The sequence below is a fragment of the Harmonia axyridis genome, chromosome 1 (assembly GCF_914767665.1).
Source record: "Harmonia axyridis chromosome 1, icHarAxyr1.1, whole genome shotgun sequence".
NCBI lineage: Eukaryota > Metazoa > Arthropoda > Insecta > Coleoptera > Coccinellidae > Harmonia > Harmonia axyridis.
This window is the reverse complement of record NC_059501.1, coordinates 43,200,488-43,228,185: the sequence shown is the minus strand read 5'-3', so window position 1 is coordinate 43,228,185 and position 27,698 is coordinate 43,200,488. Positions and strand designations below refer to the sequence as shown.

At 35.5% G+C, this 27,698-nt stretch overlaps 2 protein-coding genes across 5 annotated transcripts in view; one reads left to right on the top strand and one right to left on the bottom strand.

The window, feature by feature from the left end:
* The first annotated feature begins 2,297 nt into the window (after positions 1–2,297).
* The window catches only part of LOC123683842, a 158,709-nt gene continuing 133,308 nt past the window's right edge, over positions 2,298–27,698 (top strand). For all 4 annotated transcript variants that reach the window (XM_045622811.1, XM_045622792.1, XM_045622783.1 and 1 more), the window contains exon 1: positions 2,298–2,499. The gene's annotated coding sequence lies outside the window, so the exon portion shown is untranslated. The remainder of the gene's footprint in view (positions 2,500–27,698) is intronic.
* On the bottom strand, positions 25,405–26,887 carry LOC123683898. The gene is made up of 2 exons (XM_045622907.1): positions 25,929–26,887; positions 25,405–25,873 (listed from the first exon to the last, which is right to left on the bottom strand). Exons 1-2 carry the CDS (start codon positions 26,619–26,621, stop codon positions 25,838–25,840), a joined length of 729 nt encoding a protein of 242 aa, XP_045478863.1. The 5' UTR covers positions 26,622–26,887; the 3' UTR covers positions 25,405–25,837.

Genomic DNA, 27,698 nt, shown 5'->3' with positions numbered 1-27,698 from the left:
TGGCACAAAAATATTCGAAAGGGTATAAATTACAAAGTTATATTGGACCATTTACAGCCTGGGATTTCCAAACTATCGGAAGAAATTCAATAAAGGGGATGAGTTTACATCCGTTTGTTCGTTCAACAGAATATTTTGGGTATTATACCTGTTTATTTCTAGGGATTCTAAGAGTGTTAGTCTTAAGCTCTTGTTTTCTAAATGAAGAATTTTGAGGAATAAGCAAAGAAAACAAGCTTTGAGTCTAACATACCCTAAGGTAAATTATGGTATTGATACTAAATTTTTTTCGTTAACTTATGTTAATAATATTTCTGAAAAGATTGCTAAATACTTGAAAACAAAATTCAATTACACAATATCCTTCAAAACAAGTAACAACTTAGAGATGTTCATTAAAAACAATAAAGACAAAACAGATAAAGAAACTAAATCCGGTGTCTACAAGTTAACCTGTAATGATTGCCCTATGGTTTATATTGGACAAACAGGAAGATCTTTCAATAAAAGGATAAAGGAACACCAAAAGAGTTATACATCTGATAGTTCGTTTTCAACCTACGCGAATCACTTAAAAGAATGGGACCATACCTTCAATAATAACTTTAAAATTCTTCATTTAGAAAACAAGAGCTTAAGACTAATACTCTTAGAATCCCTAAAAATAAACAGGTATAATACCCAAAATATTCTGTTGAACGAACAAACGGATGTAAACTCATCCCCTTTATTGAATTTCTTCCGATAGTTTGGAAATCCCAGGCTGTAAATGGTCCAATATAACTTTGTAATTTATACCCTTTCGAATATTTTTGTGCCAATTTTGTTCCTATATAAGATTCCGAAAACCTTTGTACTCTTATCAGTTCAGAAATGTAGCCTGATGAAGCCACAGTGTGGCGAAACAATTGTTGCTAACAATTAAATAACATAGTGGAAATTACTTCGTTTTATTTTATCTTCTTCATTTCCTCAATATGTGGCTCCCATGACAAAACTCCGTCCACAGTTATTCCGAGAAGTTTGATAGTGTTCTCCTTCTTACTTCTTATCTGTAATTGTTGAGTCTTGGATTCGTTGATGGATAGACAGTTGGAGTGGAACCATTTGCCTGAAGTCGAGTGCACATATCTCTCCAACAGCTGTAGCTGCTCAACACTTATATCCCTCATAAAAAAGGAGGTGTCGTCTGCAAAGAGAAGGGTTCTTAATGTTCTTTTGGATGTTTCCATACTTAGGTTGAGATCATTTATGTAAATAATAAAGAGCAGAGGTCCAAGAATTGATCCCTGAGGAACCCCCGCTGATATGCTCTTTACCTCCGAGAGGAGATCACTCCATTGTACTTGCTGTTTTCTGTTTGATAGGAAAGAGCAAATCAACTTCAAAGCTGTACCATCCATACCATAGTACCGCATCTTACTGATCAGAATGCCATGATTTACCGTATCAAAAGCTTTTGTTAGGTCTTTGGAAAGTATTTGTGAGATCGATTTTTCATCCATAGCTTCGATAATTAGGTGCATCAGCTCAAGGAGCATTGTCGAAGTCGATTTGGCATTTCTGAATCCATGCTGTTGGTTGCTCAAAATTTCATTGCTTTCAAAGTGTTTAAGAAGTCTCGTTTTTATAATCTCTTCGAAAATTTTTGATATGACAGGTAAAATGGATATAGGTCGATAGTTTGATGGGTCACATTCTTCTCCTCTCTTATGTATTGGTATGATTTTAGCTTTTTTTAGTTCATACGGAAAGACCTTTAATAAGAGGAACGGAAACCGCCTTGTAACTGATGCATTTGTTTTGATGCCAACATTCGTCACTCCTTGTCTGAAGGGACACTAAATGAATAATTTGATTAATTTCGAAATGATCAATTCATGCTCAAAAATTGTTTTCAATGTGATTTATTTATAAAAATTCTTTCGTGTTTCAATAGGATCAATGATTTTCCCAGTTTAATGATTTGGCTATTGTGAAGTTATGAAAGAATAATTCCTGATGAAGCATTTAACAATCAAATCAGGATTCTCCACGCCTATGGCTATCACACACAATCGATTGTGATTGGTGACACCAAATTTCCATCTCCTTGTATTCGGGATCGAGCACAAAATGTTTACTTTCCGTTCCTTCTTCCTTCTATCAGTTCTATCTATATTTATAATTCATATTTTAACTCTAAGCAATCTAAGCATCAGTTACAAGTACAAGGCGATTTCCGTTCCTCCTATCAACGTTCTGAGGACACCTCCCCTTCCAGATCCGGACCGGACACAACCGTCTATAGATAGCGCAGTGGCCGTGGCCGCAGTGTAGTAGAGTGTTGAGTTCTTCCACAGCCGCTTGATCGGGGTGTTCAACAAGTTGTATATTACGCAGGTTACGCACGTGTTTTTGTTTGTGTTGTGTTTTTGCGAGATAAATGAGAACAATAAATTTTAAATGTAATTGCAGTATTGTTTTAAGTGAAGTGTAATATAGTTTTCAGTAATTTGGGTGAGTATATATGAGATCGTCTACTAAAAGGATTAGGAAAAATATTGAATTATTCGGATGAATAGTATTGAAATAGCTAAATGGTTAGGTATGGGAATAATGCGTTTTTAATTTTTTTATAAGAGAAATATTTAATTATTCGGATGAGAATAGTATTGAAATAGCTAAATGGCTATAGGAATTATTCGTTTTTATTATTTAAAGGGAAATATTCAATTATTCGGATGAGAATAGTAATTATAATAATACTTAATTATTATTACACATTATAATTATTCGGATGAGAATAGTATCCAAATAGATGAATGAATCACATTCAGGAACTGTATGGGACAGATTTTCATGATATCCAAATTTATTTGAGAAAAAGGCGAATGTCATTGAGTCCTATCTGAAAGAAAATATTTTTTATATTCTGTTCCACATTCTTCAGAAAGTTCAGTACCTATATGAAAACTATTATTGATAATTTATATTCGACATAATCTAGTTACAAGTTTAACGGAGAGTGCAACTGATCTTTAGAGAATTCAAAATTTGTGATAATCAGAAATGGACATTCAAATAGGGTAAATGAACTGGTTCTCGACCAGTTAACAGAAAGATCGATTTCGAGCACGACTTTTTCACACATAAACTTATCAAATTTTAATGGTGTTGGTGTTCATCGATTCTTTGGAGGGTTTTAAATGATTTATCATATAATTTCGAGCGTTCTTTTCGCATTTAACCTTTGAAATGTGAGAACATATAGAAAATATCAATAACTTCAGTTCACGACCACGCCGCAGAGTTCTCGACCATTTTTGTGTTAGTTTTCGACCACTTTTAATAGTGGCCGCTCCACTTGAAAATTTTATATAAAACTTGAGCGAGATGAGTGATTAGTACTTACTTTCGTACCGTACCATTGGCATCACTACCTATCACTCAGATGGGTTTCAGATGAGGTAATTAAGTAAGAAACACTCGGAACGTAAACAAAAATTATTTTGCAAATGTTTCCACTTTCTATAAATATTTCGAAATAGCAACTCATAAACTCATTCTTTGCTTATTTTGCTCTAAATATATATTTAGAAACTAATGAGTAAATACAATATAAAACACCGACCACCAGTGGTCGAGAATTAAATATAATCAAATTGATTCTCGACCGCGAATAAATAAAATGTAGAAATAAGTGTTTCAACGTTAATTCGGTGGTCGCAAACTAATATTCAGAAAGTAGATATATGAGTGAATCAGGGTATCGAAAAAAAACGAAAATGATCCAACAGAAATATATCGGTTGAAATCAACAATTATTGAAGTAACATATTGGTTCTCGACCACTTTGGTCGAGAAATAAAACATACAAATTTTCCTATACCAGTTCGCGACCGCCGAATATTGAACAAAAAAAATACATTTATTTGCTTCTTGATTGAAATACACTCAAAAATATGTCTTATAGTTCATATAGAACAAAATATACACACATAATTCATTTGAAATAAGAAATAATTACTGTTTTCTGGTCATATATCACAAAGCACTTTTCTGAAAGAGGACGAGAAAGAACCCTTTTCTATGATAGACGATCATAAACTAATTTTTAGCGCGAAAACTTTGATCTATACCCCTACTATGCAAACTATTTTGGAAGGGTAAAATGGTCGACCGGTGTGAAAACAGCCGAATGAGATAGTCGAATTTGACCTTGAACTATTCGTACGCCACTGTATATAGAACGGATACCGATGCAAACAAAATAGAATCGCCGCGTGTATTTCATATCTGATAATCTCTTCATAGGATCAAAAACAGATTTTGGGGATATGCTAACAACCATTAGCAGAAAGTACTGGCGTTTACTATGTCCACTTGTACCTCCAAGTGCGGAAGGGGTTACCTTATATCGGGTGTCCCAAGGTGAGTGGCCTATTAGATTATTATGGAAACTATTGATGGTAAAGTTTTCAAATTTTGTGGATAGATATTTGGCCATGTAAGGTACATTTTTAAAATAATTTCACATTTCCAGTGTTGCCGGATGTACGACAATTTGGCAACAACTTTGTTATTTTGAATGGGACATCCGGTATTTCTATTTTTTTTATGATACTCCATTAAATATTAAATCTATTCACTCTTAATTTTTCATCCCTATCTTCAACGGTTTTTGAGTTATTAATCATTTTTCGAAATTTTAGATCAAATTGGCGTATTACGAAAATGACTCTAGTTCGCTCAATATTTGAGATTTAAGTCAGAAATTTTGCAAGTCGTTAGATATTGATCTGATCTGTGTCACTGTTTTTGAATTATGGTTGTCAATAATACAGGACGGACCAAAAAAATCATCATTTGCCAAGTTACAAAATTGTAAAAGTCTATTTTTTCAAATCAGACACCTAGTATATTTTTCAATTTTTGGAATCAGTACAACACACTCTACAATTTTTCTTTTCACTTCCCTATACCTATCTCAACTGGATTCCGAGTTATATGCTTTTATTAGATTCCACATTGATTCAATAAGCGTTAATTTCTTTTGTATTGTTATTTTCTCTATGTCGTTCATAGATCGATATATCAATGAATCAGTTCAATCCATAAATGTCAAAATAAACAATTATTGCCTAACAGGTGTTTTGTTCCGAGGTTTTTCTATAAATAATGGCTCAAGAAAGATATACACATATAACTCATATAACTCGGAATCCAGTTGAGATAGGTATAGGGACGTGAATAGAAAAATTGTAGAGTTTGTTGTACTGATTCCAAAAATTGAAAAATCTACTAGGTGTCCAATTTGAAAAAATAGACTTTTTTACAATTTTGTAATTTGGCAAATGATGATTTTTTTTGGTCCGTCCTGTATTATTGACAACCATAATTCAAAAGCAGTGACACAGATCAGATCAATATCTAACGACTTGCAAAATTTCTGACTTAAATCTCAAATATTGAGCGAACTAGAGTCATCTTCGTAATACGCCAATTTGATCTAAAATTTCGAAGAATAATTAATAACTCAAAAACCGTTGAAGATAGGGATGAAAAATTAAGAGTGAATAGATTTAATATTTAATGGAGTATCATAAAAAAAATAGAAATACCGGATGTCCCATTTAAAATAACAAAGTTGTTGCCAAATTGTCGTACATCCGGCAACACTGGAAATGTGAAATTATTTTAAAAATGTACCTTACATGGCCAAATATCTATCCACAAAATTTGAAATCCTTACCATCAATAGTTTCCATAATAATCTAATAGGCCACTCACCTTGGGACACCCGATATAATTCAAAATGTCATATCTCAAAACCTAAATATAGGATCGAATTCAGATTTTGGGGATATGCTTAAAACCAATAGCAGCTGAAAACGGCGTTAACCGCATCCACTTACAACTCAAGGGGGCGGAGGGGGGTCAACCCATATAAATCAAAATGTCATATCTGAAAATCTGTACATAGGACCGAATTCAGATTTTGGGGATATGCTAACAATCAATAGCAGCTGAAAGTGGCGTTAACCGCATCCACTTAAAACCTAAGGGGGTGGAGGGGGGGTTAACCCATATGGATCGAAATGTCATATCTGAAAATATGAACATAGGTTCGAATTCACATTTTGTGGATATGCTTAAAACCAATAGCATCTGAAAGTGCCGTTCACAGCATCCACTTACACCTCAAGGGGGCGGAGGGGGGTCAACCCATATGAATCAAAATGTAGATGTATATTTTTTTCAGACATAAAAATTGGCGCATATTCAGTTCTTATAATTTCTATATTCGTCAGTAATGAATCAGAACTTTTATTTTTTCAAATCCAAATATGGTCAACATTTTCATCTCTAACGGACATTCTCTAAGCTATTAAATCACTCAAGTATTAATATTACTCATAATACATTTGTTTCGGAATTCCTCATTCAATGCAGCTGTAGTGAATGCATAATTCACAGACATCTTTTTTCATTTCATTTTCGAATAAACATCTTTCATGAAATATTCTCAAACATAATTTACATTTTCTAGAAATTTCGTTTCGGGTACTTCCACAGATGAGGCAAATGTTCTCTACCGATACAGAAGACTTCAAGATGTCGGTCTGAAATTCCTTTCTGAGCTCATTCATATTGGCACATTCATTCAGAGATTCATTTTGTATTATCTGCTTGAAAAAGTATATTATATAAATACCACAATTATTGGCATCATTTTGTTTCAAATGTTTCCTACTTACGATTTTCCAACTATTGTAATTTTGTAGTGACTCCAGTTGTTTACTCTTTTTCAAATACATTATAAATTTTTTCAAATATGAACTACATGTGGAGAGTTGTTCGCCGAATGGATCTAAGTACGTGAATTCTTTTTTAGAGATACTAATTTCGATTGCGCACCAATGATTACCATTAACTAACAGGGGTATGTAAAGATGTTCCTTCACAATCTTGAAATTTTTAAGAAATGAATGTTCTGGTTCGTTAAAAATGAACTGGGCGTGAAGCCCAGCATCAATAATTTGATAAACTCCCTTCGTATTAATCATGTTCAAAATGAAATCTATTACGGCGTCACTTAGCCAATGTGTACCGTTCAAAGTCAAAAAATCAGCAAGTGGTAATTTTTTGTGGAAGCCATCTAGAATCGACACTATTTATAACCTCTTCCATTGGGAAAATGCTTATAATATGCATGATCTTTTATGAGGTCATTATCAAAAAAGTTGTATTTCACTGTTTCTGATTGTATTTCATTATAATGTATCATTTCGGAAGATTTTTTACAGAGTTTACAAATGAATTCTCCTGTAAAAGTCCTATCTGGTTCGCATATCTGATGCACCCACATATTACATGCATCACATTGTACCCAATCGGTGGCGGTTGTTTCTAACGACCCTTCTGAACAGTACTGACAAATAAGCGTACTTGTTTCGTTCGGGCCTTGTGATTCTTCTTTTGGTAATCCTTCCTTGCGAGGAAAGTTTTTCAAATGCCGTCCTTCAAAATGTCCATTATAAATTGCCCTTCTTCTTCGCCATGTTACATGGTTCTGTCTGTGACTACGTCCTGTCAGATTACTCTTTGGTATTACGCAAAGTATTTCTTTGTATCGGGACAACACTAATTCTCTAGACGTTCTAATAAACCGTGAACATTTCCAATTTCTTTCTCCTCTTAATATATTATTTTTCTACGTATTGAAGTGATTTTCAACAGGAGCATTACTAACCCTGTCCCTATCAAATTTTTCCAGCATAATCGCTGACCACAGTGGTAGGAATGGGATATATTTTTTCAAAATCAGTTCGTAAAATTTGGGGTTATAATATTGGTTCATTGAGTCATTCACTAGGTCTATTTCAATGCAATATTCAATCTTTTTAAAATGTATGAAGAAAAGGCTCTTCTTGAATAAAGAATTACTTGAAGGCTCCTGCGCTAAATTAATTTCAATTGATTCCAAATCATGCCCTTGATCTCTAGACTGTGATCTTGATCAGTGATTATCATTAACAATTTATCAATTGATGTTTGCACTGACGAATTATGATATGGACTGCATAATAAAATTAATATATTTTCCATCCATTCTTCAATTTGTTTAAAACTTTTCAGCGTCATACAGGCAGCCATCAAATCCTTCAAATGATTTCTGATATTGAATTGACTTATTGTATGTTGTTCAATGTCTTTACAAAACATTTTCACAAAATGTGAGCAACAAAGGTGAAGGGAAATCATGTTTTCTTTACACATACCAGTTACATTAAAAATGTTATTGAAACAATAATAAAAATAATAATAAGCAAAAATCGGTAACAACACCAAGCTGAATTTTCTTGAGCAAAATGCTTGAAATCCGCAAAAAGTTTACGTAGATCACATGTGTAGTGTGTCCCCGAAATTAATTCCATTACTGGAAATATTCGTTTGTTACTAGTCTGAATTACCCCAGAATACAGATAAACACGTTTGCATTCTTCATAAGGCTTTCTTATGATAGAACCTGTTGCATCGAAATGCAATAAGAAATTGGAATTATTGGTCCGTTTTTCATATTTGAGTACTTGCAGTTGTTCTTTGCTGAAAAGTTTAACCATGAATGGAATGCTAACTTCTTGTATATACTCGCCATTACATAACTGCATCTTACGTAAATCGTTCCAATCATCTACATCCCTATCCAGATGTCTTTTTGCTTCGGACCTTATCTTTCGTATGGTTGTATCAGATTTGATATCCTGAAGGTTGCCCGCCTTGATCAACATTATGTTCGCTTGCAGGAGAGATTTTTTCTTGAATTCGGATGGCTTTAAAAGAAGCAATTTCTTTTTAGCCCTGAACCTCTCGTGACCTTTAACATAAGTAGTAACTAACTTTTCGTGATAGTAATCTTTAGACGAACTACATACAGTAACAAACTTTTTGGACTCTACTCTTATTCTAAATTTTTTGCAATTTCGCTTGTTATGGATGCAATAAGCTAATATGAGTATGTCCCCATTCTTCAATATTTTTTATCTTTAATTGCTAAAGAACGGATTCTGTTTCTTATATAATAGTTCATATAGTTGTTATCAGTGGATTTTTCAAATAAATATTTTTTATGTGTGTCAGGTATGTCAAATTTACCCTCGAAAACTACGCAATTTTTATATGATAAAATTTTCCCATTTCTGCGAATATGGTTAGTACTGCCAAAAGGAATCAATTCTTTCACTATAGGATCGGAAAGATGCAGATCGTTCGATAACTCTAAAGAGTTAATGGTAACTTCCTTATAATCAATAGCTCCAATTTCAAATGATAAGGCACTGCCATTAGACATTTTTTGTATCGGAGATACAGATTCGTCTGAGTTTAATTTATTATCAATGACAATTCCTTTTTCAGGAGTTGAAGTAGGAACTAAAACTGCATTTTTATCTTGAGTGCTCTGATTCTCGTATTTCATCGAAATGCATGAATTTAAGGTATTAATCACTTCGTCTTTATTCCTCTTTATATAAAGACATAATATGCTCGGAAATATATTCAATTTGAATGACATGGCTTTTATAGAGTCATTACTCGGGTCAATGAGCTCATGATAGTTATAATTTCCATTATTTATTTTTATGTATTCTAATATAGCCGATAACACGTTATATTTTTTAAAAACCATCTTCTTAGCTTTGATTTCAAATTCTCTTGGACTGAGGAATATAAGCAAATTGGAAATCTTTGGATTCAAATGAGTCTGAGAATAATAGAAATCAATAAAAATAAACTTGAGTTACAATTGAAATGAATATCCCATAAAATTAATAATCAATATTACACAAGAATGAAATAAAGAAAAAAAAATTATAGATTCTAAAACAGAATGAAAAAATTCGTAATTAGAAAGAACGATAATAATGAATCAAAAACTGAAAATATATGGAAAACGAACTAAATACTGTCAATTCTGAAAACTAAAAGAAATGGAAATATAAGGCTTTTCAGCAAAACAAAAGAAAATCCTAAATGAATAAAAAACCTACAAAACAGTTGGAAACTCAATAATATTCGACAATTGTCGAGATATCTAGGTAGACCAAGATATTAACTCTTAAAAAAAAATAAATCGTGCAAAGAATGATACTTCAATAGGATGAGCACCAAAACATAAAAAACAGGAAGTTATCGAGAACTTGTCTTCGCCTACTACCACTATTCGCATAAAATCCGAGCTGCAACCTTCCTTTGTATCGGCACGGAGGAACGTCAGGCATAAGGCCCGGTGCACACATCCGATTTTTGTAGTTACGACACCGTCGTCGTGTCGTACTTGCGGCCTGTGGTACAAAGAATCAAATGGGAGCATGCACACTACCCGCCGTGCTGTTGCGACGTCGTAACTGCCAGCCTACGGTCGTTTTTTGGTAGCATGTCCCTCTAGGCCGCAACTGTGCCGCAGTCGTAGATGCGATCTCTCAGTACTCTATTCCAAATTGGCCCGCGCACACATACGACGTTTGTCGTGAGTTCGCACAAAATGGCGGCGAGGGAATTGGATATTGAGCTATTCATTGAAGAAATTAAGAAATATCCAGAAATATGGAATGTGGGTGATGAAAATTACCATGATAGGACAAAGAAGAGAGCAGCATGGACAACTATCTGTTGTTTGTTCAGCGATGATTTTGAACAGAAGGATGACAGGGATAGAAACGAAATTTGTAAGTACAATTCATGTATATTTTCAAAATGTATCGGTAATATAATATTGGTTTTAACTAGCATAGTATGAAAATATTATGTGAAAAAAGTCAAATAACTTAAATATATTTGTTTTGCCAAGGAACACTGCCAACCTCAGATACAAAATAATCTGCTAGCTCATTTCTAGCTTGAATTGCTTGATTCGGTCCTCTTTGTGTATGGTTACGTTGGACGATATCAATGATACCTTCCACACTCAATGCTTCATGAATATTGATTCCATCTCTAACTCTTACAAAATTATGAAGGGAACAGCAAGTTTTGATAAGAAGAATGGCCAAATCTAAATTAACATTTATAGGTTTCTGGAAAATTTTCCATTTATTAGATAGTATTCCAAAAGTACTTTCGACATTTCTTCGGGCACGTGACAATCTATAATTGAATATCCTTTTTTTTTCTGACAAAACTTTGCCGCTGAATGGCCTCATAATATTTGGTAAGAGGGAAAAAGCCTCATCGCCAATAAAAGTATAAGGCATTCTTGTTGCAGTACCTGGTAGAGGTTGTGGTCTTGTAATATTCAATGTATTTTCTTCGAGCTTTCTGTTGAAAGAAGACCGTTGAAATATAGTGCTGTCAGATTCCTTTCCAAAATCTCCAACATCGATGTATATGAAGTTGTAATTTGAATCTGCAATTGCCAATAAAACAATGGAAAAAAAATGCTTATAATTATAAAAGAGAGACCCGCTCATTTTTGGTTTTCTAAGTCTGACATGCTTCCCGTCAATAGCTCCCAAGCAATTTGGAAACTGGCAGTATTGTTGAAAACCATCAGCAACCGTTTTCCACCGTTCTTCCGTAAACTCGGGAAAGGATTCTGGTAGTAAACATTCCCAAATAGCCATGCAAACTTTTCTTAAAATTTTTCCGATTGTTGTATGCCCTAATCTGTATGTCAAATGTAGATCAATCTGATCGCATCCACTACCAAAGTATCTGCAACAAAAAAGGAAAATATACTCACATAAATTATTCAAGATGTTTGAAAAAAAATTTGCTTATTTTCATATCTATTATACATATATTAATTTTTTTTTCAGGCAATAAATTGATTAAAAAGTGGAGGAATATAAGAGACAGTTATTCCAGAAATACAAAAAGAAGCACCAAGTCTGGACAGGCAGCTGACGTAAACAAAAAATATATTTATAAAGAATAATGTTTATATTTGTGATAAATAAATGCAGTTAAAAAAATAATTTCCTTCTTCACTTACCTCAAAGTTACAGCTAGCATTTCCAATGGTGGAATGGAAAGTCTCATCCATGTGTCTTGAGATCTGATTTTTGGTGTTATTTTCGCTGCAAGCTCGTCAAATGATTTCACAGACATTCTGTAGTAGTTATAGAACTTATCCGGGTTTTCTCTTAAATCTCCGAAAGAAGTATGAAATCTACCCCTGAGAAGTCTCAAGTCCGTGTAGGGGTGTACCCAATAACGCCTGTTTTGTTTACAAATATACTTCTTGTAAACAAGGTAAGCAAAAACAATTTTTTTGCGATGGTCGTCCATTATAATATAACTATATATAATTATATATTATATTATATAATAATATCGAGCGCCGATCGCACACACACACACTGGCAGTGTGAACTAGTGAATTGATCCGACTCCGCAACCACGCCGGTGTCGTATGTAGTGTGCATTGAATAGGTACGACACCGCAACGGGTGTCGTAACTACAAAAATCGGATGTGTGCACCGGGCCTAAGGTAAACTTTATGCGGCGGGCGGTGGTCCGGTTCAACGTTATTAATCGCTCGTTCTCTGAACCGACCGCTCTATAATTTCGTTACAATGTCTGTTTTTTCGAATTTTGAGCTCGAAATGGTCTCAAATGACAGTGTTTGACTCACTGATGACAAATCTATGCTCAAATTCGATTCTATTCGTTCGTCCGGCCGTATATGTGATACGATATCTATTGAACGGGAGTAACTAAAAACTTGAAATCTATCTCGAATCCCTCGGCTGGGTTCATTATTGGATGAAATCTAACTGGGGTTTCGAGAAGATGACCGTTCGAATTTTGAGTTCCTGATAATTTCAAAACTTCATCAATTTGTCAAAATGAAATCTGCATTCAGATGTGGAATATAAATTTCAAACTTCATACAAAATGTTATTTTGATTGCGTCATCCAATCCAGACAAAATTGTTAGTGCTAAGAAAATTCGAATTTAATATTGAAAAAATTACCGCTAATCTGAATTCGATTTTTAGATATGACATTTTGATTTATGTGGGTTGACCCCCCTCCGCCCCCTTAGGGCGTAAGTGGATGCGGTTAACGCCACTTTCAGCTGCTGTTGGTTTTAAGCATATCCCCAAAATGTGAAATCGATCCTATGTTCAGATTTTTAGATATGACATTTTGATTCAAATGGGTTGACCCCCCTCCGCCCCCTTAGGGTGTAAGTGGATGCGGTTAATGCTATTTTCAGCTGCTATTGGTTTTAAGCATATCCCCAAAATCTGAATTCGATCCTATGTTCAGATTTTCAGATATGACATTTTATTCATATGGGTTGACCCCCCTCCGCCCCCTTAGGGTGTAAGTGGATGCGGTTAACGCCACTTTCAGCTGCTGTTGGTTTTAAGCATATTTCCAGAATGTGAAATCGATTCTATGTTCAGATTTTTAGATATGACATTTTGATTTATATGGGTTGACCCCCCTCCGCCCCCTTAGGGTGTAAGTGGATGCGGTTAACGCCACTTTCAGCTGCTGTTGGTTTTAAGCATATCCCCAAAATTTGGAATCGATTCTATGTTCGGATTTTTAGATATGACATTTTTATTCATATGGGTTGACCCCCCTCCGCCCCCTTAGGGTGTAAGTGGATGCGGTTAACGCCATTTTCAGCTGCTGTTGGTTTTAAGCATATTTCCAGAATGTGAAATCGATTCTATGTTCAGATTTTTAGATATGACATTTTGATTTATATGGGTTGACCCCCCTCCGCCCCCTTAGGGTGTAAGTGGATGCGGTTAACGCCACTTTCAGCTGCTGTTGGTTTTAAGCATATCCCCAAAATTTGGAATCGATTCTATGTTCGGATTTTTAGATATGACATTTTTATTCATATGGGTTGACCCCCCTCCGCCCCCTTAGGGTGTAAGTGGATGCGGTTAACGCCATTTTCAGCTGCTGTTGGTTTTAAGCATATCCCCAAAATTTGGAATCGGTTCTATTTTCGGATTTTTAGATATGACATTTATATTCATATGGGTTGACCCCCCTCCGCCCCCTTAGTGTGTAAGTGGATGCGGTTAACGCCATTTTCAGCTGCTGTTGGTTCTAAGCATATCCCCAAAATTTGGAATCGATTCTATGTTCGGATTTTTAGATATGACATTTATATTCATATGGGTTGACCCCCCTCCGCCCCCTAATGCCCGCCACTCACGAAGCGTTTCTTCCAGCATTTGGTAGCTAGCGTCGAAGAGATTCCAGTCAGACAGCTCGGGACACGGCCGTACTACTGTAAATCAGAGTATGAACTTGACTGCCCGACTGGAATCTCTTCGACGCTAGCTACCAAACGCTGGAAGAAACGCTTCGTGAGTGGCGGGCATAAGGGTGTAAGTGGATGCGGTTAACGTCACTTTCAGCTGCTGTTGGTTTTAAGCATATCCCCAAAATGTGAAATCGATTCTATGTTCAGATTTTTAGATATGACATTTTGATTTATATGGGTTGACCCCCCTCCGCCCCCTTAGGGTGTAAGTGGATGCGGTTAACGCCACTTTCAGCTGCTGTTGGTTTTAAGCATATTTCCAAAATGTGAAATCGATTCTATGTTCAGATTTTTAGATATGACATTTTGATTTATATCAAATTACTGACGGGGATACGGGGTCCAAACCGGGACATGTCCCGGCGTACCAGGGCGTATGGCAGCCCTAATCTAGTATCGCTTAGGGGTTTTAGATGTAACTGAGGCTCATGCTTTCTATAACATTCCAACCTTTTTGTGGATGAAGAGAAATATATCTAAAGTTCTTGTACAATATCAAAAGAGTCCAGTGCATTTGAAGCCTTAGCAGCATCATTTTCAGTTAAATTTAAGCTGTGTGCAGCGCATGGCGCAAAAAATGCCCTAGGATTACCATCGAGTATGCGTTTTTGTAAACCAATATGTTTTCCGCGGATATTTGCCCCATTATCAGACCCTTGACCTCTCATGATTTTAATATATCCAAATTTAATTTTATTTTGTATCTGATAGCCTAAATAATGGGACATTCTTAAAGAATTTGTTTGTGAGTTTTGCACTCGACTACTGTCGATCACAGGATCAAAAGACGAAATCATCTAAGACAGTTTTGAGAAAGTTCCCATTATCATATTCAAAAACTATTTTAGAAGAACCTTGAAAAGGTACTTGCCATTTCATAAAATTTAATGTAATCACAACAAAAAACAGTTAAATTGAAAACACAATACACAAAATACAATTTTGTGTATTACAATACAATTTTTAATTATATAAGTATTTAAATTCTTGACCCTCAAACGTTGCGAAATAAAATCAATTATTTGGATTATGCCGCCTCTCGCTGTTATAGCGCAGCAAGCAGATTTTGATAGTTTCAGATATTCTGCGTAACTTCATTCCCCGGCCTAAAGGCCGTCGTTTCGGTATTTATGATTGTTTATGTTTACCATATGCGTGTGTCAGTGGTAATCGAAGAAAGAGTGTCCGCCGTCCGATGCAGGTTGCCGGGTGCCCATAAAGAAATCTCGTGCCGACAAAGGGATAATTATCTATGATTTATTTACTCATAAAGAATCGCAATCTGGCTATTTCATACCGATAGGGACGTTCGGAAACTTGTATTAATTGCAAGAAAGAAGTTTGGAAAAAAAAATTGTTGAAAAAATTTGAAAGAATCTTTTTGGAAAATTTTTGGTCCATCGGTTCTTCATGCGGTCTATAAGAGGTTTTGGCGCCCTTTTAGAGTGGAGCCCGCGTGCGGTCGTTGCACGCGCGGTTGCGGGGGCCCTGTCTGGAAGACTACAAAAAAGAAAAGCTACGTTACGAAGAAAATCTTAACATGTTAAACAAAAATATATCCGTGACAAGATCATTGATTCTTATAATTGAATCAGAACGGTCTGGCAATTCTTGAATAGATTATCGGATAGAGGAGATGTGCCGGCCGTATTGTTTCTCGTGATTTTCATGTTCTTCGAATAAGCGGCCAAATATTAAATTTAGTCCATGTTATGGAGGATTTAAAAAGCCATAAAAACTGAAATTTTCGTTCACATCGGTAACTCCTAAGGGTCCAGCTCCAAGACCTGAATTGTATGATCTCATGCCGGCAATATAACAAGAGATTTAACATGTATCAATTAATAAACTTTCAAATAATTCAATAACCACGGAGCTATCAGTTCAGTTTCTTAAACTACGAAATCAACAAAGACGTTTTTTTGCAAACGTACAATAACAACGTCTTTTCTCGACTGACAGGATCATCGAAAAGTTCTACTTTTCCTCCGCCGGAGGGAAAAATACTTTTCCCTCCGGCGGAGGGAAAAGTGGTTGCTAAGGAAATGATTAATTGGTTACTAAGGACAAGAATGAATAATTCTAATTCAAACGTCATTTTTATTGACCAAAGTTATATTGTACAATTGATTAATGTTGAATTATGAAAATTGAAACCATATAGAGGAGAAGGTGGTAATGTGACCCCCCACTTTGCTTTTGAGGGTTCATTTCTAAAATAAAGGAATTAAAAAGATGAAATGAAAAATATTGGGTTCAGTATTTATATGTGCATTCACATCTTACAATGAAATAAAATAAACTCGCTAAATGAAATACAAATTATCATTTATTCTTAAGTAATCAAATTTGGCATCTCGAGATCAGCTGATGGTTATGTGGCCCCCTGGGGGTCACATTAAATGTATTGGCACCTAACGACAGAAGTCACAAATATAATAGTCCCCTTCTGAACCTGCACAGGCAATATGAGCCCATAATTGGCAACTCTGACACTGTATCCATTTCTCTCCAGGTCTGTCATTGGTATAAATGGTTTCGCAAAAAATACAGGGTACATTTTCGTTGTCAGGAACCCTATTCAGATTTATGTCATCAAAATTGACGTTTGTTTCGTCACTGTCGGAACTACTGCTGGGTGTCACATCTCTCTTGCGCCGTACACTAACTCCACTTGTGCTTGCTCCATCATAATTATGCCTGACACCTTGTCCACGTCCGCGACCACGTCCTCGTCCGCGCCCTTTTACACGAGTCTCTGCTACTTGTAATGATTCGGTTAATTGGTTTTTATATGGCGATGAAGTGATAACGTTCGCTCGAGTAGTCTTTCTTCCACGATTAGAAGTGCGAGTCTTTGCCTTAGGGATTGGTTGAATGTCTTCTGGGAGAATCAAACTACTTTGCAGCTCTTGTACTTCAGAGCTCACTCCTGGAGTACTCTGGGATACTACATCAACAAGGCCTGTTTCTTGGTTATCAGGAGTAAGAGAACTATGAGATTCTTCCGTTAAAAAATCGACCTCACTGAAAACTTGCGGATTAAATGGATAAATGCCTGTTGCACGGAAACCATTTACTGCAATTTCTCCTGTCGTGCTCTTGAGATATGATCGTCCAAAAAGTTCAGCAATGTCGTAAGGTTTTAGCATTCTTTCAGAGTGCAAAAGAAACTTGCGAATCTCCTCACTGTAGTGACTCTTCAAGGCGCCCATGAAAGTCTTGTCCAAAGGTTGGAGCTTATGAGTTGTGTGAGGTGGAAGACTGATGATCGTAACATGGTTTACACGAGCAAGCTCTATTATTTCAATGTTGCGCGTGTGACTGTAATGGCTGTCAAATATAAGTAATATGGGAGACTCGGCACTAGGGTTAGTTTTATCAATGAAGTGTCTGAACCATTCAGTGAACAAATTGGACTGAATCCAACCAGATGGATGAACTTTGCCAATCGCTCCAGGAGGTGCACCTTTCATCAAGATATCCGTGAAGTTTTTCCTTGGAAAAATCATCATAGGGGGCACAAACATACCTGATGCACTCATGCAGCAGACAAGAGTACACAAAGAACCTCGTTCAGCAGCAGTTAAGGCTCCTATCTGCCTTTTCCCCTTTTTCCCTAACACTTGTGGTACTTTTGATTGCACGATAGTCAACCCAGTTTCATCGACATTGAAAATTCTGTCGGGAGGATAATTCGTTTTACTCATTTCGGCTTCCAAAATATTGAAAAACTCCTTGACTGCTTCACGGTTAAAGCCATTAGCACGAGCATATGATGTCCCCATTGGTCTGCGCAACGATAATTTATCTTTGTGTCGCCTTAAAAAGTGATCCAACCAAGCTCGCCCTGCTACATCATTCTTGAATGTATTCTGAATATTATTTTTCACCGCCAGCTGATAAGCCATTTTTCTAACATCCATCCTAGTGAGTCCATAGTACCTAGCCTCCATAAACAAAATATAATCCACTAACTTTTCTTCCAAGCTAAGTGGTAGTATAGGTTTTCGACCAAGAGGTTTATGTACAAGTAAATCTAAAGACTTTTGTGGATCCTTCACTAACCGTTTCAGTGTAGATCTAGGCACCGAAAACAATTTTTCAGCTTTTTTATATCCCATGACCTTGTGCCACACTGCATCGATTGCTTTTTTCATTTGTTCAGGGTCCCACGTCTTTTGTTTCTTCTTCGAAGATGGAGATAATACGCTTTGTCTAGGCATCTGAAATCACAAAATAAAAATATGTAAATGCTTAACAAGTCTTATTTGTAATGTGGCCCCCGGGGCCATGATACAACCAATGTCGGGGGGCCAAATTAGAGTTATTCAAAATATTTTGATATACAATCTAAAACATTATGAAATATTAAAAAAATGCATATTTACCTTATAAGTACTGTAGACCACAGTGTCACGACACAATGTTCAAAACCACAGCAAATTTGATCAGTTGTTTTACCAATTAAGGAATAAAACTCACAGTAGTAAAATAAGTTTGGCCGGTACGAGTTTCTACTTGTTCAAATGACGAACGAACGCAACCGCCTCTAGCGGATTTATAGGCTATTAAATCAATAGTACACTAAAATGATCTCGTTGCGCCAAAATAATACTAGATGTCGTTGTGGGAAGTAACTAATATTGAAGGGGGCCAATATACCTGCGGGGGTCACATTACCACCTTCTCCTCTAGTAATGGACGGTTAGAATTATGTTCAAAAGTTGATGGCTCAATGTGGTCAAATTTGTGGAAGAGAAAACCCATTCGTTGTATTGTTGTAAAGGTACTCAACCGATAACATAATATTGATTTTCGAAATCGAATTATTCGAAATGACAACCTTTATTAAAATCTTTGTCAAGAAAATATAGTCCAAAAAAATCTGAGGTTTTAGAATTTGAAGACATAGAAAAGTTTTTGAATTCCTCGATGTCAATATATGTATAATATATCATCCTCAATATTATCACATCTTATCTTTTCATCTTATCTGAATTTTGGCAGGACATGATCATAATTTTGGGACAAAATTGCAGATAATATTAATTATCAGATATTCTGGTGCATTCAGAAGAATCGAGTTGAGCAGTATAACAATAAATAATTATCTACCTCTCACCTGCTAAATAAAGGAGAAAATATAATATCCTTGAATTGACATGGAGGATGGAAGAGCTCTTCTGTTGCTGAAAGTTATGTAGAACTGCAGCACAGAAAAAACTGGATATTGCTAAAATTTTGGCTAGCTATATTCTTGCATCGAGTAGTCAAATTTTGAACGTTCCCATTATAAATACAATTGACAAAGGTACTACAAACGTAACCACTTCATACCTGGATTATCATTCAATGCAGGGATATATTATGCATTCTAATGTAACAATCAAAGTTTTCAATAATTGTTCTTTCAAAAATATGGACTGAGAGTTCATTCAATCTTCAAATTATTATAGAATGAATAGAATATATCAAAACAAATCTCATTTATTCTCATGAAATCACATATTAGCACAATTGCAGTAATTCTTCTTTAGTAATAAAAAATATAAGTGCATTAATATTGTTGATGAGAATTATAATTCTCTCAATCATTTATTCTGAACACTAATGATATATCTGCTAAAATTGTTAGGTTAGTTATGTTACTATATATTTCATCAATGCTTTACGATAACTTATCCGTAAAGAAAGCATTGTAAACAATATTCTTCATCAAAAATATTTCTAGTTATTCCAATCCTTTTGGATATCCAATGCAGTTATTAAATATATAAATACTTATGTGTGGATTGTACATAATAGTATTTTCGAATCTTTTCACCCTGGAGAGTTCAACAATTCTGCAAAATAAATGTAAATAGTAGCCATACGAGATGTAATGATTTTGCTTGATTCTACCTTCCATTTTATGAAACAACTTCTTCTATACTATTAGATAAGTTCGAGATAACACAGGATCTACTTGATACATTTCTATTTAGGAAAGTTCCAGGAATTTCGATATTACTAGGTGTAGAGTCAGGGCCGGATTAAACTCTTTTCCGCCCCTAGGCCAAAAACAATTTGCCGCCCCTATGAGTAAAGAGAATTTTAAAAATTCAAATTTTTTAAATACGTTGTAATAATCGGGAATTTGAGATTCTCGATTATTGGGTCTGGACGTCGCCAACGTGCGGTAGGTAGACCAGACCCTTGTAAGGTCAGGCACTTGACATAAGACTTGGTGGAGACTAATAAAGTGTGAAATTTATTGGTTCCCTATTTGTCCTATTTGTCAAATCTGGATGATGGAAATCTTTTTGTACAAGTCGATACTTAGGTGCAGTCTCGACCTCAGCCGATAAGAATGTACGTTTTAGGGTGTTAAAAATTAGTTCATCGAAGTTTGTTGAGTGGTCTCCTTATGGGAACATGCAATCCGTGGGAAGAGAAAAACTTGGCAACAACGGAAAAAATCCAAGACGTTATTTTTGAAGGTACGCCCATCGGGGGGCGGGAAAATAAGTAACCTTAGGCCAAATCAGAGAAAAATTAAGCTGTTAGTGACGAATAAGTTTCGGGAAACGGTTAGTTTCGGGGAGTTCAGGGAACTCAAGAATCAGTTCGGGAATTAGGAAGTTTAGAGTTGAAGGTAGAGCGTGGAAACCTTATTTAGTAGATATAAATGTTTTGGAAGATTAGGTTTGAAACGTAGTTGATAGTTTGAAAAATTCAATAATAATATATTTTTTTTTTTTGGTTTTGTCACGGGTCGACAATAGATTCAGTAGATGTAAAGATTAGTCATAACGGTATCGGTTCGCCAAAGTTTCCGTGATGTTCGAGATACGTTTCGCGATAGTGGACTGGATGTGAAGGATTATCCATCGAAGGAATTGACAGGTAGGAAGTTGAGAAATTCAACATCCTAATTTTTTGTTTGTTTGTTTGTTTGTTCTGTCCAATGTTCTGACATCTCCAGTTAGTTTATGTAAAAGTTTAAGGGAATAACAAAGACTGGCCAGTTTAAGGCAAGTCCTCCGAAGATCAGTGTTGGTTCAAGCTTGATTTTGTTTAATTTTTTTTTTGTGGTATTAAAATTATAAAAGAGCTTATGCCTTTTAGTTATCTCTAGATCTGTTCCCAAAGAAAAAAAAATCCAGTTTAACACTAAGTCCTGTCCCTAGTGCGACAGGCCTTACCCACACTTTCTCCCTTAATAAAGGAGAAATTTTAATTAACATCTTTATAACACTACCACCACCTTGATCAGAGGAAAGCCGCTCTTCCAATTATCACAAGAGGCGGTGGATTTTCGCAGAAGTTGATAAAGACAATTTTCTATCTGGAAATAAAACAATCTAATGTTTCAGAGTTATATTTCATAGTAAAAAATTACAGCTTTCATAATCAAACTAATAATGGTTTTCTTCTTGCCTTCTTTTCCGCAAATTGTTGCAACACAGCTTCGCAGTCTAATTTTTTCAACAATTCAGCTTCAATGCACAAAACGGCCAGAGAATTCAAACGCTCTTGAGACATGCTAGATCGCAAATAGGATAAATTTCGCTCCAATGCTGAAAACGACCTCTCTGCTGAACAGTTCGTTGCAAAAGTGCATAAAAACATTCTAATTGTAATATCGATGTAGGGAAACACTTGCACTAAGCTTTTATCACTTCTAATGAAGGTACTCATCTCGTGTAGAGTTTTTGGAGGTTGTTCTAACTGTGCTAAGTAGGATTTGAAGTGCAAACATTCATCGTGGAGTTTTTCATCTAAATCCTGAGGAAAACTAGAGATGAGATTAGTAACCGCTACTCCTAATTCTTCAGAACTAATCGATTGCAGTTTTAATAGATAAAAAGGAGAATTTCGCAGCAAAACCCTTGTAGCAATTTTTACGTTGATTCAATTCTCTTGTTAGATAGTCAATTATAACAAGATAAACCCCTACTCTGAAGTTTTCCCTCCCACTCAAAGCAGTATGTCCCACTCGAGTTTCATCAGCAGGAACAGTTCTTGTTGTGGCTCTTCTTTCTTCACTTCGATATTTCTCAAATCCAGAATTGATCTTCGCTCTCTCCTCAAATCGATCAAATTGATCTCTTAATCCTAAGATATAATCAACCAATGACTCATAATACAAAACTACTTCATCTATACCAATGCCAACTTTCTGTATTGCTTCGCTCACTTTATCAAATCTTTCCAAAATTGGACTCCATACAGCGAACATTATTGTGGTTTCCAGAGATGTTAGCTTGATTTTCAATCCTTTTACTTCACTCCCAGTCTACGACCTGTCCCGCTCATCAATTTCACTCAAAGCTGCGACAACTTCTTTCCAATTTTGGTTCATGCTGTTGCAAGCTTCATATCTCGCCGACCAGTGAGTTGTAGATAATCGTTTCACTGAAGGGCCAGTCAGATGTTTCATTAGTATCCCCCAGCGAGCAGTCGAGATTGAGAAGAAAACGTAAATATCCTGAAGAAGTGAGAAAAAATCCCGAGATGCCTTACACGATCCAGCAGCGTGTTCTCCGACGAGGTTCAGCGAATGAGCCGCGCATGGGATCCAATATGCCAAAGGAGAGATTTCTTTTATTTTTGCTTGCAGTCCATTATATATTCCTGACATATTTGCCGCATTGTCATAGGATTGATCTCTACAATTCGCAAAATTGAAATTATGCTCCTCCATCATCTTAATAACAGCGTTATAAAGGTCTTCAGCCTTGTGTCCCGGATTTGGTATAAATCCTGTGAGTAAAATTACCTAAGTTAGTACCAAATTATTCAATGAGCTCATAAAGATAACTTTTACACCCTAGTAAATATCAGTAATTATGTGTGAGTAGAATACTATATTTTATCCACGACTTCCTGGGTAAAATTCGAATTAATCTGCATTTTCAAAAATTAGAGTAGTTTCCAAAGCGATGACAACATTTTCTGCGTTCGCACTGAAAATTGCAAGCTCAAAATGAAGTTCAAAATTTTCAAGTGACATCGATTCCATCAGTAGCCTTTTTTTTACCGCGCTGATAGCTTGGTGGTTGATCTTACTGTCAGTCAGTCTATCACGATGCTGATAAGTTATTCACTGCTATAATTCATATGTGCATATTATAGAATTGTCGTGGACAAGAACAATTACATTGCATAAATCAATTCAAATTTTCATTTTTATGTCAAAATTATTATAATATGTAATGAATTTGTTATTTCAAACGTTTCGATCATTAATCGCTCTTACTAATAAACTGGAATTGATAAAATAGCTACACTTAAAAACATTTTTTGAAAGTAACATCATTTCAGTATTGGTAAATGAGAAAACATTAAGAAAAAAATACAACTTTTCTCAATCTTACCTAAAAATCTTTCCACTGGTTTTCCGTCTTCTTTATTATAGCGAGTAATAAAAGCCAGTTCATCGGTATGCGTTATATCTGGTGTGGAGTCTACGCTTATTGAATAGTATTTGGCTTCTGTAACTTCCTGATCAATTGATTTTTTAGAACTTCTGTAGCCATAATTTGGATAATTTCTTCACAAATCGATGATGACAAGTAAGAGACGTTCCCTCTGCCTTGATTTCCGTGCTTTTCAATGTGATCAGCAAGAAAAGGGTCAAATTCAGCTAGAAATTCTAATAGCATCATATAATTGCCATTATGTAGACTACCAAATACTTCCGTCGAACCCCTGAATGAAAGTCCTCTTGATGCCAATGCCTTGATCGCTGCAACAACTCTCTTTAAAACTTCTCTCCAGTACTGTACTTCCCGCTTGTATTCTTTAACATGAAGTGCATCTACCTGGCCAGCTGCTTTTTGCCTTTGGAGTAAAATTAGGACACAATTTTTGTGATTCTGTGAATTCTCGGGCTGTTCAATAGTAATAGGATTTTTCCAATCATTAAATCCGGTAGATGCAAATGGACCTTTTCCATTGAATAAACGGCATGGCAGACAGTAGAGACGTCCTGTGCTGGCAGAGTAAATCAAGAAATCGCGAGTGTGAGTCTCGGCATTTTTCAATCGGGTTTTAAACAATCCTTTCGAACAATATCGAACGCGATCAATGTAATTCCTTCTTGAAGCTTCAAAATCTAATAAATCAATATTTTGTTTAATTCCACGATTGATAAAATTCTGCCTCAACTCCTCTGTTATTTCATCCCACAGAGCTGGATCATCACTGAAGTTATCTGAACTGCCGCTAAGTTCTGGAAAAGCTTTTTTCGGATTTTCACAAGATTCCACTTGTTCCGGAATCTCCATAATGCTTTCAGCTTTGTTTGATGTGTTGTTACCACTTGTTGAAGGTTGATCGAATTCTTGTTGAATTTCACTCAGCTCTGTCGAGTCCACTTTTTGTTTTTTATCACCTTTTTGTAAAAAGGTGTCAATCTTGGGAATCTTCTTCACCAGTTCCTCATTTTTTTCTGATCTTTCCTTTGCTCGTTTTCTATATTCACAACCACTTTCACGTTTTCTTGACATTGCGAAAAAAAGAATGAACAAGTAGATCTGAAGATAAGTTCCCACAAAATTTATTTATACTAAAAATTGCACTAGCAATGTTTAAAAATGACTGGCGACAACTCTATAGTGGTTAGTTCTCGATTCTGAGTGTATTGCATGGACGGAAAAATAGGACTGACGAGCTGCCAGTGCCGATTCCGAAATTCACGCAAAAAATTTAACTAGTTACTTGCATCCATTGAAAATAATACCTACTAGGGCAACTCATCAAACGTGCCGCATTCATATTTTAAATATTATGCCAGTCCTCTGATTTCCCTGACAGTAATCCGTGTTTTATTAGTAGCAATTACAATTTACGATAGGATAGGTTTTCCACGTTCTCTTTGATGCGCTTAACCGCCGACAGTGCCGACTGCTGTTCGGTTTTAGGGCGGCTCCTTTGATTTTCAGATTACCGAGGGGTGTGAAAAATGCAACAATATTTCTATCTTCCATTCAAAAGAATTATACATCGGTAATGAAAAAATGTGCGAAATTTTCGAAGATGGCTATTTCTACATTTTCGTAGAGGAGTTAAAGAATTTTTTTTCTGTGACGGGAAAAAAATTTGACATTTTATCTCTGTTGACAGGTAACAAAATTTGACTTTTCACGAAATTACTTTTTTCCCCGGGAAAAAAGTGAGTACTTTTTTCCCGGATATATATATCTACATATAGATAAAGGAAGATATTTTATTTCAGAATCTTTTATTGAACATTAGTTACATTTCCTTTATATCAAAAGTACAATTATTAAATGTGCATTGCGTAAATGACATGTTCCTTGAACTATTCGGTACAACAGACGAATTTTCTTGTGTTGAAATAATATTTTTCTCTGACATGGACACAACTGTTGTTGATGTACCTGGTCGCAAATCGGGTGTTATTTCAGAACTGCCACACGTTCTGAACACTTTATTAGCAATTTCTGTTCTGTGTGCCACTGATTCATCAACATACCCTTCAGCGACCGTTGATGATTTCCAACCGCCATGTTTCTTTAGTGTCATCAAGTCTCCCCCAGATTCAACTAAAAGTGTAGCAGACGATCTTCGAAATGAATGACCTGTATATGAGTGAGCATTTTCAAGTTGAAGAAAATTAGCTACTGTTTCAGGTACCTTATAAAACTGATTTTTACCCACAACCTGATTGATACATTTTCCATTGCGATATGCATAAAACAGGCGGCGATCTTTTGCTGCTGCTGGACGAAGGGCTATGTACATTCGGTAATACTTGATATATTCTTCAGTAACTACGAATCTTCTGTTTACATCATTCTTTGTTTGCTTCAGTTTCACAATTAATAACTTTCCCGAATCTTCAATATCATCCAATGTTACCTGGCTGATTTCACAAATTCGACAAGCACCTGCAATCCCAAATACAACAACAACCTTGGCCATTAAATAAACTTCATCCGGTGCATTATTTAAAAAATCACTAATTTGCGTACTCGTAAAAATCGCAGCTTTCTTGGGCGTGTATCCTTTCCCATTTTGTTTCAGAAATGTAATTAGTTTGAAATATTTTGAAATGTCTACATTATTATTGGATCGTAACAAACTTTTAATCATTGAATAATTCGACCACACTGTTGATGGCTTTTGTTGTTGTGCCAGTTCCGAAAAGTAAGCCAATAACACTGTCTCCGAGAATGAACTGCATTTCTTTTTCATTTTCCAATCCATAAATCTTGAATACGCGGTTTCGTATATTTTCCGCGATTTAGCTGGCAATAATTTTCGTGACGCTTCTTGCGCGGCTTCTATCAACTCCGGTGGTGTCAGAGAAAACTCGGAATCAGACATTTTTAACTTTAAATTATTCAACAAGATAACTACTAAACAATTAATACCGAGTTCGCAATTTTTGAATCAAATCACAAAATTAAATTGACAGATATTTGATTACTTTGAAGTTTTCCATAGCAACGCTGGTCTAATTGCAGCCCACTAGTTTAAAAATTCTGACTCTAATGCATTGTAATATTATGTTCTTTCACTATTAAATTGTCGTTTTTCCCATCACAGAAAAAAATAGTGTATTATACACGGGAAAAATATTAGATTTTAGCTCTCGGTTTTTTGTCTCCCTCCGCTTCGCTTCGGGAGACAACATAACCTCGAGCTAAAATCTAATACTATTTTCCCTTGTATAATAAATAACTATTTTTTATTCACCGAAAAATTTGCCGCCCCTAGAATTGTGCCGCCCCTAGGCCATGGCCTATGTTGGCCTAGGCGGTAATAGGGCACTGTGTAGAGTAGATATTGTATTTGTTATCGTTCACGACTTGACTTCTGAGCAGAAATGAAAATAAACGATGAAGTGACAGATAAATCCGTGACGGCTGACGGAGAGTTGGTAGTACCAACATAAAATAAAAAATGTAACCATGAGAGCTGTGCAAATCTGATATATTCTCGAACGATTTTGTTCAGAATTTGATTGTATGAATTACAAAACGTTTGAAAAAAAAATAGCATATTTCATTCGCTTAAATTCCCCGCCTCACTCCGTTCGGCGGGGAAACATAAGCTCGCCATGAAAAGTGACACTTCTCCTCCTTGTGAAATAATATACTATTTATTAGGAAAAAAATATTATCACATTATTTCAAGGTAATTTTTCCTACATCAATCGACAAAAAAAACTATGAAAAAGCACGTAATGTGCATGTAACTTATTACGATGTATAAGCAGAGATCACAAGAACTATTGCTGACACATTAAATGACATTTTATTACACTGAGAAAAATATTTATTTGATTTAATACAGCCTGCTTTGCCCATAACAAATGATTTCTTTAAAAATGGTTTCAATAAAGCTAGGTTTGGCCTAAATAAGGGATTTTGTTGATATTTTCACTTCCTATGGAATATA

Bases quoted from the DNA above. Each gene is read 5' to 3' on its own strand.
- LOC123683898 (XM_045622907.1), bottom strand. From the start codon at position 26,621: ATGTCTGATTCCGAGTTTTCTCTGACACCACCGGAGTTGATAGAAGCC. The intron at 25,874-25,928 runs GTACCTGAAACA...ACTCATATACAG, and splicing joins GTAAAAATCAGTTTTATAAG to GTCATTCATTTCGAAGATCG.